Raw genomic sequence first — 15446 nt, 5'->3', positions numbered from 1 at the left:
TGACTTGAAACTGTCCCTGAAACAAATGTGCCAGTGTGTGATTGTCCTCTGCAAAGAACTGGCATCACATGCAGAGTTTGTTCCTGCCTTTTCTCAAGTGTTACCAGGAAAAGCTCAAGCTTATTACAAACCCTGTGATACAATATCAGTGTGTGAGGAGACGTCTGTGGCGCAGTGCAGTTTTTAAAAAAATAATCGCATCCTGTGAAGTTCAGGCTCCAATCAGGTAGCATGCCTCACTCCGGGGTTGATTGGGGTGCTTGACTGATCACACATACTGGAATAGTCAGGTGCCTTGTTCATACCTCAGAGTAGGCAAAGCACCGTACCTGCACCCAATTACGGATGATAATAAAGGAGCCTATACGACAGAGAAGGACAGAAAAACAACCACAAGAAAGAAATACAACAGAAAGACACGGAGGTTAAAGGAAGGGCAGAAACGGGAGAGAACTGGTGTGAGACAGGGGGAAAGTAAACCCAAGGAGAGGAACATGTGGTTGACGCTTAAGGGGGCTGAAGGTTGCTCCTGCTGATCAGCCTGCGAGAAGGAGCGACCAAGACCACTCCAGGAGGACTGTTGGGGGAGTTGAAGGGATTAAAGCTTGGGGCGGTACCCCGTATACGCACACAGACTGGCAAGAAGGACCTGAGTGGGATCAAAGGGTTGCCTGTGCCTGCCGGCCGACATGACCTTGTGCTGCGAAATCCGAAAAGAATAAGCCGGGGAGCCATCAGATTTTAGAAAGTAGAACCGTGGCTCATGGTTTTAAAAAGAATATGTTCACCCTTGTGTTTTAACCTAATTTTATAGATATATTTATTTGGACTTTTAACCTCCATGGTTTGCACTGTCTTTATAGATTATTTATGGGAAAACATGAACAGTTTTTTTTTGGTTTTAATTAAAAGAACTGGCACTTTTTGCACCAGCACCTTGCTGAATGTCTGTGTTCTCTCTCATATGCCTTAGTTACCTCAGTACATGACTATTGACGGTTACGGGTTGATGCAACACGGGAGTGTGGAGCGAACACGGACTGCCACACACAGGTCTAAAACAGAGGTACTTAGTTGGAAGCAAATCCGTCTTGCATCATCTGAATGGGAAACCAGTTTATCACAAATGATGCACACACGTTCACATACGCCTTTGAAACTGAAAGAATCTAGAAAATGGTGAAGCAAATCTGTAACTCGAGTGAACCCCACTGTACTTTACATCAATTTAGCTTTTTTGGAACTGTTGAAAAATGTTAATAAGTTGTTTTGTGCGATGTAAACTATAGCTCTACAGAGTTCAACCTAAATGTATACTTATGTATTGTGATTCATTGTTATTCAAAAGATTGACAGAAAACAAACGCATTTTATAGAAATTTGTTTTACCTCTGTAACAAGTTTTGGAACCCATTCAGCAGATAATGCTCTGCTCAGCTTTGGAAATGCCAGAAAACAGTCACTTGACTGCAACACTGAAAGTACTAAAGCTGGTTTACCAAAAGTTCTTTTCTGTGGTGGCCATGAGTAAGACAATTACCTCTTAATTACAAGTCTGCAGTCCCATAATAAAATAAAAAACTATGAACTAATATAGAATTATTATCTTATTGCCTGTATATACTTCCCTGCACTCATTATCCCTCGTGTAACTGTGGCACAAGAATTTCACTATTCTCTCACAGTGTAATGTGACAATAAAGATCTGATCTAATCTAACCTAAATATTTAGCCACAAAGAGATGCCATAAGATTAAATTTACCACAAATCAACATTAGTTTGAATTTTTGAAACAATATTGATATAACTGATAAAATTCAGCACCCAAGAGTTTTCCAGAAAACTCTTTCAAGAAAAATAAAATATATACTTACTGTTTGTTGGCCCACCAAGAAGCAAGTAAGTGGGAAATTCATGTGACAAAAGAACACGCGAAGGCCATTTTATTATTGGAAGAAAGCCATTTCATTTACATGTAATATTAAACGGAATCAAATTTAAGACATGCAGTCAAGTCTGAAAAGATACTTCAAATTTCTGTGCAAAGTACCGGAATTCAACCAACTACCATTATCGCACTGAATTTAAAAAGAAAAAGTCAGAAGACATTTACCAATATTCATTTTTGTGTCTTTCACCTTGATCTACAGTTGATGGAAAAATATATAACTGCAAAAGCTGGATTCCACTTGAGGGCTGAACATTGGTAAGTGCTGCTGCTTCACAGTTAGAGAATCCTGGGTTCAAATCCCACCCTGGGGGCCGAGTACATTTAGTTTGTATATATTTTAGATGTCTCTAGGAGTTTGCTCTGGTATTCTGGTTTCCTCTCCTATCCCAAAGATGTGCAAGCTTTGTTGCCTGGTTACTCTAAATGGAGCTGGGTAAATGAGTTTTGCGTTGTAGGTGAGGGTGTCCTGAACAGAGAAGACTTGCATTCTGCTCCCACCATTCTTTATGTTTGTATGGTACTTATTACACTAGATTAGAGGGCTGCCAGGTCACTGTCCCTTTAGAGTTTGAACATTCTTCCAGTGTCCATGGGAGTTTCTCTCTGGTTACTCCGATTTCCTCCTAAAGAAATGCAGGTTTAGTCTAGTTGTGTGAGTAGATGTGAACTGATGTAGACTAAGCTCAGGACGAATACTTGTCTTGTACCCTGTAAGTGGCTATAGGCAGTCACTGCAACCCTTAACTGGATTAAGCAGATTTGACAGCGAGCAGATAGGAGTTGGATCCTGCCTTGCTCCCACTGTTCCCTGGATAGGCTCCAGGTAGAGGAAGTATGCAAAATAGATGTAGAGATGGAAAAACAACATGTGCTTCATCAACAGCTGGCTATAAATACAGAGTGCAACCATGCCATAAACTGGACTGAATGTGGAGTTTATTGCTGAATGAATATGTGCTGCTATGTTTAAGCTACAGTTGGATAGTGCAAGTGCAGAAGTGGGTGGACTGGCGTTCCAACTGTTTTTGAGGAAAATTTTCTACCCAGCCAGGAAGCCGTAATAGAATGAGTACAAGAACAGAGGTACAACTCAGCTAGGAAGACCTTACATTTCTATCCCATTTGGGAGGAACAAATAATGAATGGGCAAGTCATCCCTCAGAATGCGAGAATACAGTGTTCCTGTAACCAGGTCCCGGTTTGGACACTGTCAGGGTTGCCTGGGATTTGTAGTATGGAAGGGCAACCCTGTCGGGGACCTTGGGTGGTGTCAGGTGGCACTTTCATGCTCTGTTGCCCTGTTATGGGCAATATTTGTGTGACCTGGAAGTGTTTCGGTCATGCAATGCTGTGGCACCGGATGTGCCCCCGGGTCCATGATAAATGGAGGTGTCTCTCTTTACTCGTTCGGAGTCGGGAATCCACGAAATACGGTATTGGACTGTGCTTGTGATTCTGCGTTAAAAGAAGAACCTGTGGAAGGTATTTAGTAAAATAAAATACATTTCATTTGTACCCTCAACTGTGTTTGTGCACGTGTATCTGAAGGTCTTTAGGTCACAACAGAAAACATAAAAAAAAATTATAAGGTTGTCATAAACATAGGGATGATTTTTATTTTGGGCTTACCAATGTGTTCTTATTACCATGTAATGTACCAACATACTATAACTGACCTCTGTAAGCATGCTTTGATTCTCTGGAGAAGGTCATCTCCAAATTACTCCTTAGGGTATAAATGTACATTTTAAAAGTAATTAACTTTTTTTTGGCTATCCTAATGATGATTTCAGTTATTTTTCACAAGGCCAAAGCTATTGTCAATATTAGAAAAGATATTACCCTAAGTTCTTGTCAATAAGCCGCGGCTTATCTAAGGAAAAAAGTTGTGAAAATGAAAAAATAGAATATCGGCTTATACATAAGTCCGGCTTATACATCCATCGCGGGGGTTGCGTTCCAGAGCCACCCGCGAAATAAGAATATCCGCGAAGTAGAAACCATATGTTTATATGGTTATTTTTATATTGTCATGCTTGGGTCACAGATTTGCGCAGAAACACAGGAGGTTGTAGAGAGACAGGAACGTTATTCAAACACTGCAAACAAACATTTGTCTCTTTTTCAAAAGTTTAAACTGTGCTCCATGACAAGACAGAGATGACAGTTCCGTCTCACAATTAAAAGAATGCAAACATATCTTCCTCTTCAAAGCAGTGAAGCAAACAAATCAATATGTCTGTTTGGCTTTTAAGTATGCGAAGCACCGCGGCACAAAGCTGTTGAAGGCGGCAGCTCACACCCCCTCCGTTAGGAGCAGACAAAGAGAGAGAGAGGGAGAGTTTGTTTTTCAGTCAAAAATCAATACGTGCCCTTCGAGCTTTTAAGTATGCGAAGCACTGTGCAGCATGTCTTTTCAGGAATCAGCTTTACAAAAGATAGCAACGTGAAGATAATCTTTCAGCATTTTTAGACGAGCGTCCGTATCGTCTAGGTGTGCAAACAGCCCCCCTGCTCAATCCACATACGTCAGGATCACAGATAGTCAGCGCAAGAGAGAGAGAACAGTAAGCCGGGTAGCTTCTCAGCCATCAGCCAATAGCGTCCCTTGTATGAAATCAACTGGGCAAACCAACTGAGGAAGCATGTACCAGAAATTAAAAGACCAATTGTCCGCAGAAATCCGCGATATATATTTAAATATGCTTACATATAAAATCACAATTTAAATGACCGCTACGCGCTCGTGTTGACTCGGCGACGCCCAGAGCAGAAAGAATGCGCTCCGGCCGCTCCAACCGCGCCATGCGGGGAGTGAGAGAGACGGCAATATCTCACACTCTCTCCCCCCTTAAAGAAATTAAATGGGCGCGAGTGAGACCACTGACCTCCCTCCCTTCTATTAGTTATAGGTTATAGTACGTTCGGCTTATCCATGAGTCCGGCTTATCTATGATACGATTTTATTTTAAAAATTCGTATGATTTTTGGTCTCCGGCTAATACATGAGTCCGGCTTATAGACAAGAACTTAGGGTACATGCAACTTCTGCCACTTCCAAACCAACATGTGTGGCAAATGTTTTCTGTAAAGATATTTTCCTGCTATGGACATAGCATACTGCAATCTGCCAAGTGACTGCTGGAAATCTGGTTTTATATAACAAATTAAAAACTCTGCAGTTGGAGAAAAGCAATGGAAATGGACTCATTTGACCAAGTTACAATGAGGCATAAATGACTGATTTAGTATCTCGTCAATTAAAAGTAAAAGTAGTGTCAACATTATTATTATTTATTTAGCAGACACCTTTATCCTTTATGGGGCAGAGTGGTGGCTCTGAGGCTAAGGATCTGCGCTGGTATCCCGAAGGTTGCCAGTTCGAATCCCCGTCAGTGCCAAAAGAGATCCTACTCTGCTGGGCCCTTGAGCAAGGCCCTTAACCTGTAATTGCTCCAGGGGGCGCTGTACAATGGCTGACCCTGCACTCTGACCCCAAGGGGTATGCGAAAAAAAACTAACAAACACTGTTGTAAGTCGCTCTGGATAAGAGCGTCTGCTAAACGATGTAAATGTAAATGTAAATGTATCCAAGGTAACTTACAAAGCAAGTTAAAATACATGCAAAAATGAAGATGCAAGCACCAAAACAACAGAGAGCGAGATGAAAAGAGAGCACGAGGGAGTGTATAGTCTAGTTGTAGGTATGATTATGCATATATTATTATAGTTTATATTATTATTATAGATCATAGTTTTTGACCTGCATATATAATATTAGTAGATAACGGTTACAATGATCATATTTCACAAATCTTTCTTGAAATGCAGAGCATTACACCAATATGTGTTTGTGTACACACAGAGGGTATTGTGGGCTTCAAATAGCAGTTCTTTTGTTAACTTTGAACAAAATGCTACCTTTCTTGCTTGAAGCAATATGTTAAAAGAATCAGGAAGGACATCAGTCACTACTGTAATGATTTTCTATGGTGCAATGTATGCTTAAATTATAATGTTCTCAATATATGACTTAGTTTTTACTAACACTGTCATTACTAACATTATTAATAGCGAACTCAGATGCCAGAGATTTCAAAAGAGTAAAACTTTATTTTTAATAAGTCTACATGTATTGTTACGTGTACTAAAGCATTTGTTTATCTAAACACATTCTTGCTTATCATGGTGCCAGAGAGGAGAAGCATACGGCATGTTGGGCAGACATGTAAGTAAGAATTTCACTATATTCCACATGCACTCCATACACTCGTAGTTAGTTCCTGTCTTCTGTTCAGTGGTGCCAGGATAGACTTCATCTCCCCATTACCTTGATTTGTAATATTCTGGTTTAAATATATGCCCTGTGCTTTGAACCACAATAAATACAAATTATTGTTAATATTTCAATAATCCAATTGTCCATCAATCATTCATAATATGGAACCGATGCAGGAAGCACTTCAAGGTAAAGAAGCTTTTATCTGTTGCTCCTCTACATCAGGGGTCCCCAACCCCCGGTCCGCGGCCCACTACCGGTCCGCAGCCGTCTGACAGCCGGGCCGCGAGAGAACTGCCGGCAACGGCGACTCACTCAGACTTTTCAGAACACTTGGTGGGCGGGGCTTTGCAGCAGCGCAGAGAGAGGAGAGAGACCGAGGTGAGAGAGTATTACAACAAAGTATTTTTATGGTCCCGACAGTTTCCCCATATGACATGAGTCTGTAGAAATCGCGTTACTACGAAGTACATTCAGCAGATGCTTTCATTACAACGAAATTACCTTGAAATGCTTGAACGAATCATCCACAGAGCAGTTAGATCTGTGGTCACAGCTCAGTTTTGCACGTTTGCACAACGATCCCCAAACAGAAACATTGTAAAAAAATCTCTTTCTTCGAACTTTCCTCGTACCGTTTTTTTTTTTTTTTTTTTGCTGTTTCTGTTGTCTGTGGTTTTCATTGATTCCTTTAGCTTATTGCTTGTCAACATTTGAAAAACATCCATTGGAATTTAACTCATTGTCACCCTCCTATAGAAACGGCAGACACGAAAAAAAAGATTGCAGTATTAATGTTTGTGATGTGCAATCTGTTGGATTGGCAAATGCAAAGCATATGTCTTTGTTATATGCAAAAAAAGAAGAAAAATCTCAGATTGCAAACGTATGCGAACTGCTTAATAACTTTAATAATAATAGAAATGTTATGTAAATTGTGTATAAAACTGCCCCCCCCCCCCAACCAACCCCCCCCCAACCGGTCCATGGAAAAATGTGCATCTAATAAAGTGGTCCTTGCTGTCAAAAAGGTTGGGGACCACTGCTCTACATGATAATCACCTTTTCTATCCTCTCAAACCTACACAGTGTTTAATGTTTGGAAAGCATCCCAGATAACATCTTTGCATCTTATGAGCAGTTACACTTCAAATTGAACTTCCCATCAACATTAGTTTTTTCCACACTTTCAAATCAGAAACTTTGCTAAAAGTAAGCTGCCCAACTTTCCACGCCTCCCACCCATTTCTGTTCCATAACAAAAATTGATCAGTCTTGAAGTCTCAGACAGCATCTCATTAATATATAACATAGTCAAGTCCCTTCATTTCAAAGATTCCAGGGTACAATGGGGAAAAAATCTGTCACTTAACATCTCTTAAAATGAATGGAAGGCAGCCATGAATACGAACACTCTAGCTCCATATGTACAAAGCACTCAGTCATTCAAGTTAAGATATTTTATTGATCACATGTATCCCAAATGTATACAGGCCAAGATTCAGCCTGTGAATGTTGCAAACTAGCTACAGCCTCACTGGGCACACATGTTTTGGAAGTGCACCAAATTAACATCATTCTGGACAAAAATCTTTGACTGCTTATACCACACTACTAGCATGTAGCTTTATCTTGCTCAGCTGAAGAATCCCAGCCAACCTGTTATAAGTCAGTGAGTAACTGATGATCCACACTCTTTGAAACACTACAAGGTCACATTCTCGCTTAGAGGATCTGTTCAAAACATTTTTAAATTTAGCAAGATTTAATTAATAAAACTTTAGAATAAGCCTTTATATTGGGGAAAAGGACATTGTCATTTCTTTGTTGTTTTAAAAGATTTGCTCTTGGTGTTGTCTCCCATCTTTTTCTTGGGTAGAAGTTGAACTCTAGTTTGATAAGTTCAACTTGATTGTATGTAATACTATCTTTTTTACTGTATAAGTTATGCTTAATCGAATGGAATGTTATTTTCTTCAAATAAAATTATTTACAAAAATTGGATGAATAAATAAAACTTATTCTTAAACATCTGGGGGATGCAGCTATTATATAATTTAAACCTGTGATAAATTAGCAATAAAGTAATCCAGTATTAAGCAATTTTCACACATTGCCCAAAAATCTCTTTCTGATAATCCTTAAGACTAATACAGTAATCCCTCGCTATATCGCGCTTCGCCTTTCACGGCTTCACTCCATCGTAGATTTTATATGTAAGCATATTTAAATATATATCGCGGATTTTTCGCTGCTTCGCGGGTTTCTGCGGACAATGGGTCTTTTAATTTCTGGTACATGCTTCCTCAGTTGGTTTGCCCAGTTGATTTCATACAAGGAACGCTATTGGCAGATGGCTGAGAAGCTACCCAACTTACTTTTCTCTTTCTCTTGCGCTGACTATCTATGATCCTGACGTAGGGGGTGTGAGCAGGGGGGCTGTTCCCACACCTAGACGATACGGACGCTCGTCTAAAAATGCTGAAAGATTATCTTCACGTTGCTATCTTTTGTGCAGCTGCTTCCTGAAACGACATGCTGCACGGTGCTTCGCATACTTAAAAGCTCGAAGGGCACGTATTAATTTTTGATTGAAAAACAAACTCTGTCTGTCTCTCTCTCTCTCTCTCTCTGCTCCTGACGGAGGGGGTGTGAGCTGCCGCCTTCAACAGCTTTGTGCCGGCGCTTCGCATACTTAAAAGCCAAACAGCCCTATTGATTTGTTTGCTTTTCTCTTTATCTCTCTGACAGCCTGTGCTCCTGACACGCACTCCTTTGAAGAGGAAGATATGTTTGTATTCTTTTAATTGTGAGACTGAACTGTCATCTCTGTCTTGTCATGGAGCACAGTTTAAACTTTTGAAAAAGAGACAAATGTTTGTTTGCAGTGTTTGAATAACATTCCTGTCTCTCTACAACCTCCTGTGTTTCTGCGCAAATCTGTGACCTAAGCATGACAATATAAAAATAACCATATAAACATATGGTTTCTACTTCGCAGATTTTCTTATTTCGCGGGTGGCTCTGGAACGCAACCCCCGCGATGGAGGAGGGATTACTGTATAACATTCTCAAATGTATATATTCTGAAAGGCAAAAATAAAATTAAAATGTCCATAGTCTGTTTTCTTCCCTGAGAAATAATAATAGAATATTACAGTAATACCCTTTTGCACATTTTCATATAGAATTACCAAGTAAAAACTCTTATTTATGATGTGATTAATATGAACATGAACACTATAAGAAGAAATTGCAAAAGGACTCTTATATGGACTAGTTGTGAAATTAGAGATGTCTACTATACAATTTAAATCTTCAGTATGCTGCAGCTCGTATCAAGATCTGTAAGTTTTGAAGGATAGTTAGGCTGATACACTAGGAGCACTGAATTCTGGGGTAATGTCACCAGTTAATGTGATAAGGTCTTTTCTGCACATTGCTATCAAGTCAATGTTTCTACCCAATGTACTTGTTAATTTTATCTATCTATCTATCGACTGGCTACTAATGATTGTGTCCTGTGAGTCTGTATTCTTGTTTTTTATGTTTCTACTGCTGTATGCATTTAAATTTCCCCTTTGGGATTAATAAAGATTTATCTAATTGAATCTATCCAATCCAATTGGATAACAGATGTGACAGAAATGTTAAAAGCACATGTTTAAAGTTCAAGTTTTTTATGATGAAATGACACAACAATGTAAGAAATATTATAAGAAAGGAGATTGTTAAACCTAAGCAATACATACCGGGCTTCATTAACAGCTGTCTTGTCTCCTGCGCATGTAAAATTCTCAATGTAGCCATAGCTGCAGTTGATGGTTGACCAGTCTGGTTGGCAAAGAGCTAAGAAATGAGGTCGTAGCCGTCCAATAGAGTACTTTGCAATATCAGTCAATGACTGGCTTATGACAGCTCCAAACAGGAACGTCCCAATGGCCTTATATAGGCAGGCCACATAGGTGTTTCTAAAACAGGAATTTGAATTCAAGCGTTTACTGTATACTGACAAGCATTCTCCCACGATCATCTGTGAAAACAGATACACAAGTTAGTTTGATTAAACAAAGCGTGATAAATACATCAATGTTAAATTAATTGAGCAGGTAACTTTAATGAAAATAAGCTCATTGCACAGAGTGTAATAGAGATACCGGGTCATTCAATTAAAGAGTGGTGCTTTTGAAATGATTCCCATCCTTCAAGTCACAGTGGCTTTGTGATTTATTTCAAGGACATCTCACACACAGTACATTAAGTTGCCCCAATAACAAATCATCATAAAAGGCAGGAAAATCTGATAAAATCTGAGTGGTACTTCACAATGTAGTTTAAGAAATAAAAGGAAAATCAAATGTATTGCATTTACCCCCTTATTTCTGAGCTTGACCACATGAAAAAATATATCTTCCAATCCCAACGTAATGAATCAACTTCAGAAAACAGTAAACATGTACAATGAAAATGAGGCCATGCTGCAAACAAACTAATATTTCTTTGGTTTTAAGCCATCAGATAAAAAAAGCATTAAAGCATAATGGTAATCGCAGCTTATTTCTGTAAATGCCACTCTTGTTTCTGGTAGCCTGACCAACTTGATCAGCAGATTTGCAGTTTGTTTTTGTCTAAAGATCAGGTGGTGCAAAATAATGCTAGTTCATTTTTTTCTTTAAATATGAGCCAAGTCAGTGTAACTTGAGGCAGCACTCCAACTCCATGAAGATTTGTCAGACGTAACATAAAAGGTCACTTCCCCATCAAAAAGCATATTCCTAGGAAGCTGCTTACTAAACTGATTTTACATGGAATCCAAATCCATACTAAGATTCAGGTTTACTGTACTTGCTTCTTCTTCTTCCAAAATAAATATATTGTGAAGAAGAAGGAAGTAGTCAAAAGAAATTCTTAAAAGAAGAAAGTCTGCCATGTTTCTTAATGCATCAGAGGTCGCATTTCTGCCAGGTATATAACAATGTTATTTTTAAAATTAGACAAAAGACTAAATTTAGGGAAAAAAACAAATCACTACATTTATGAAAGATGATTATTCTGATTTATGTAGAAGATTATAGCCTTTGCGTTCTGCAATTTAAGAGTATACAGTATAGAAAAGTCAAAATTGAAATAAAGTAATGTCTTTTACGTGTTGTGCAAGCTCCAAAGATATCTCAAATATCTTCTCTAAAAAACAAAAAATGATCTTTTGCACAATTTATCACCACCACCGACAAGAAAAGAATTTCAGTTTCCCACTGATTGCATACCTCTTATCGCACCACCAACTCAGTCCAGTGTCATTTCTATCTTGGTTTAAAAGAACCAGTACAGAAGCACGTTGATAGTAGGACTTAATCCAACATTACGCATTCTAGGTCATGTCCACAATAATTCATAGAGACACTTTCACATATGGAAACCGAGGACACGGACACTGGGTGAGGTGGAACTGTGAAAGTAGTAATAAAATGGTGTTTTCCTTTTCCCCACATCTTCCCTTTCTTGTTATTTTCTTTAGGAGGCCATGAAGATCCAGCAATTTTGAAGATTAGATATTCTGGAAATTTATTGGCACCTTAATTCTGTGGCATTCTAATATGCAGAAACAGAAAAAAAAATGCTTCTCACTTTTATTAGTTTTAACTACAACTTAAAAACACAGTAAAAAAGAATGTACTGTAAATCCTCAGATTTTAAAGGAAAAAAACAGCTTGGATAAAATTATTGGTGCTCTTCATAAAAATTAAATTGATTCAATGGGAAGCAGTAATTGTCTTTTCCTGTATATATCATCTCTTTGATTACACTGTTGGTAACTTTCACAAGCATTAACATCTGAAGTCACGTAACAGCCCAAAAAAAACAAGATTGCAGATATTGTCAGAGATTGGTTAAGTGCTGCTGAAAAAAATGCCACAGACGATTTCCAACGATCTAAAGGGTTATATGGTCAAAAGCCAGGGAAGGTCCCATAGTTGACAAAAAGACACAATAGAGTCAGACTGAATTTTGTAATAGCATAGTTGCTCAAGCCTCAGTCTTTCTGGGAAAATGGAAAATGTTAGGCAAAACAAAATAAGAACCACTTGGAAGTACAGATCTGAGGGGGAATATTCAGACTTCAAGAGGAAGCAATTACACCCTCTGCCAAATACGCCAGAGGTTTCATAATGCTATGGGGTTGCTTTTCTGCTTCTGATACCAGAGCCCTTGAAAGTATGCGTGGTAACATGGAAACTGATGATAATTATGTTGGAGCACAAAATTAAACTTTATTAAGTATCTTGATTTCCTTCAGTGGGACAATATAAAGAAATCACATTGCATCCAGGAATGGCTCAAGGTGAGACAATGGACAGTTCTGGAGAAGCCAGTAAAGATTCTTTATTTGGAAGCAGTTTTAAACCAATGGTAAGATTTAAAAAACTGCAATGAGACAAAAGCATGCTTCTAATGCTGAACAACTAGAACATTATGCAGTTGAAAAATGGTGCAGATTTCAGTGGAAAAGTGCAGCAGGTTAACAGATGCTTCTAGGAAGAGTGTATTCTTTCTAACATCTCTGCAATGAAGAACTAGCTCTTGGATGCCAGTAACTATGTACATGTTTTAGTTTTGTCTACACATTGTAGTGAACAGCCAGGAAGGATTGGTAGCCTGGCTTGGATGGACCATGTTGCCTTGCCTGGCCAGAAGTCCAGTGTAATGGGAACTTGGGACATGCTCTGTCTCAGCCAGGAGGTGGACATGCTATGCCAACATGGATAGACTGGCATTCCAGTTGGCTTCAGCAGGAGAACCTTGCTCAGTTAAGAGGTCAGAGTGGTGGATGGACATGAGAAAGTAGCTTACCAAGATTGCATGCAGGTGGCAGCATTCCTGGGCGGACATACCCAGATCCACACATCCAAAGCACACTGGGAATTGTAGTCCCATTCGGCAGCTTTGGTGGGTTCCATGGGTGCAGCCAGGAATGGCTAACCTTACTTTGTGGGGCTTCTGTCGGACCCAGAAGTGCTATCTCCATGCAGAATACTGATGTCTGAAGCACTCCGGGCTCCTGCAAAGAAAGGAGCAGCAGCCTCACATTCATTCACGGAGTTTTTAGAGTTGGGTAGTAGGGCACAAGGCTTGCTTGGAGGAGTGTGGAGGGACGTTACTGAATTCGTGATCAAGATCATTGGTGCTTATGAAGAACCATCTGAAAAGGGCATTCCTGTGTAATAATATACACTTTATTTGAACTATTGACTGTGTTTGTGCTCTGGAGCGCCCTACTGGTGACAACTTTGAAAACAAAGGTTTATTTACCCCATTTTGTAAATTAAACTAATAAAACTTAGGAGCATCATTTTTTCCTGTTTCTGTTTGTTTTGAAGATATTCAAATTTCAAGGATGCCAATAAATTTCACAATACCTAGAACTGGCTGTAAAACCCGATAAAATGTATGCATTATCTCTGGAACAACATTGCTTCAGGTTGATCAGTGTAGCCAAGCAATTAACCGTTAGTGTTCTGAATATGTGGTTGTGTTTTTGATTTAATGTGTAAAATAACAAAACTTATTTATACTATGGAGATCTGTCAATTTCTGCTTTGTTGTAGCAATAACAAAAAAGAATCTGATTTCAACAATGCAACAAAGAACAAAGGCTGCTTAGATGAAATCACAGTCACATAGTCAGTGATTTTCAATTTTTTTTTCCATTGCCTGCACCAAGTTTCTTCAAAACAAAAGTTGAAATACTGCTGAAGAAACAACAGCTACATAGCCACATTAGTTTCTGTGTGACAAACTCATTTGGTCCAAGCAAAAAACCAACGTAGTGAGCTGTTGATTCTTTCCACACCTTGAACGTACAATTGTAACTTATTTTGACACTGGTCAAGTTGTTCTAGGCAAGTGCGACCTCTGTGCATTATCTTTGCCTGGCCATTTAGCCAACTGTGTAACAGGTTTCTAGTACAAACAACTAGGTCTTTTAAGATGTTAAAGGCAGGATACCAGAGTTAGTGAAAGACAAGCACAGCATTCCTATTATTGGAGGAAAACTGTTGGAAAGGCGGCAACACATTAGAAGCACCAACACCAAAAGTGACAACCAGGCAAAAAGGTGTGGAATAAAACAATGTTCACTTACAACAATAAGAGCGAAAGGAATCATTATTCCACCTAACAACTGATAGGATATGGTGTCTTCTTTCAAGGGATACTGGATTGAATCATCATTACAGAAAAATCCTCGTTTGAATGGATTATGGCGCGGTGTGAGTATTGCAAAGGGCAGTCCAGCTAGCAAAAGCAATAAGAAAAATAAAGAGGGATTAGACAGGACCCTTACAAAACATAAAAAGAGCTTCATCCTTACAAAACATAAAAAAGAAAAGAGAAGAAAAAAAAAGGGCTTGATGGGTTTCCAATAATGCAGACAGGTAGATCTGATTTAGTTTGGTTTTCTACCTCCAATACCAAAGGTTTATTAATAATAACAATAAAAAAAACAAAAAACAAGATCCATTCAGATGAGCCATCAAGGAAGCACACTGACCCAGTATGTTCCTTGGTAAAAGCCAGGCAATGCTTCGCGGTCCACTCGTGTGATGAACCTAAATGCCAGTTCAGGAAACACAAGAAGCTCTTGGTTCTTTTCAAAAGATTTGCTCGTAGTTTGATCAGTTAGCTGTATGATTGTTTGTTAACAGGATACTCATTCATGTACACTTTATTTATAAATAACTGCAGGTACACAAACACACAAGATATTTTAATAACAAAGTAAAAGTGCACTCTGTTTCAAAGTGTGTAATTACAGTTTATGATAGCGCTGTGGCAAAGTGGTTAGCACTGCTGCATATGCACAACTCTGAGCCCTGGACGCGGTCTGCATAGTGTTTACATGTTCTCTCAATGTCTGTATGGATTTTCCCTCTGGTGTTCTAGTTTATTTTTCCATACCCCAAACATGTGTGTTAGGGCTGTCTGGTGACTATAAATTCCCCCTTTAATGAGGAGGTGTCAGAATGTGTATGAGTGTGCACAGCCCCTCATTTAGGGATGGTGCATTCCTTGCACCCAATGTTGCTATGGCCCTATGATTCTGAACTGGATTATATGGGTGCCTGTATAAAATATCCATCTATCTATTATTGAAGAGAGGGTTCATTGATCGGCCAGTCCTCCAACTGTTGTGACAGCATATCCATGATTTATTG

General features: G+C 39.0%; 1 protein-coding gene across 5 annotated transcripts in view; it reads right to left on the bottom strand.

The window, feature by feature from the left end:
* plpp1a (phospholipid phosphatase 1a) overlaps window positions 1-15446 on the bottom strand; it is a 195066-nt gene that overhangs the window by 78247 nt on the left and 101373 nt on the right. For 3 of the 5 annotated variants that reach the window (XM_028802613.2, XM_028802615.2, XM_051928040.1), the window contains exons 2-3: window positions 14375-14526; window positions 9984-10264 (exon numbers count right to left, since the gene is read on the bottom strand). In XM_028802613.2, coding sequence (XP_028658446.1) covers window positions 9984-10264; window positions 14375-14526 — 433 coding nt within the window. The remainder of the gene's footprint in view (window positions 1-9983; window positions 10265-14374; window positions 14527-15446) is intronic. The other 2 variants (XM_028802612.2, XM_028802614.2) reach the window with 1 other exon arrangement.

The sequence above is a fragment of the Erpetoichthys calabaricus genome, chromosome 5 (genome assembly GCF_900747795.2).
Source record: "Erpetoichthys calabaricus chromosome 5, fErpCal1.3, whole genome shotgun sequence".
NCBI classification, from domain to species: domain Eukaryota; kingdom Metazoa; phylum Chordata; class Cladistia; order Polypteriformes; family Polypteridae; genus Erpetoichthys; species Erpetoichthys calabaricus.
The sequence above is the reverse complement of the archived record's forward strand: the minus strand, read 5'-3'. Positions and strand labels throughout refer to the sequence as shown.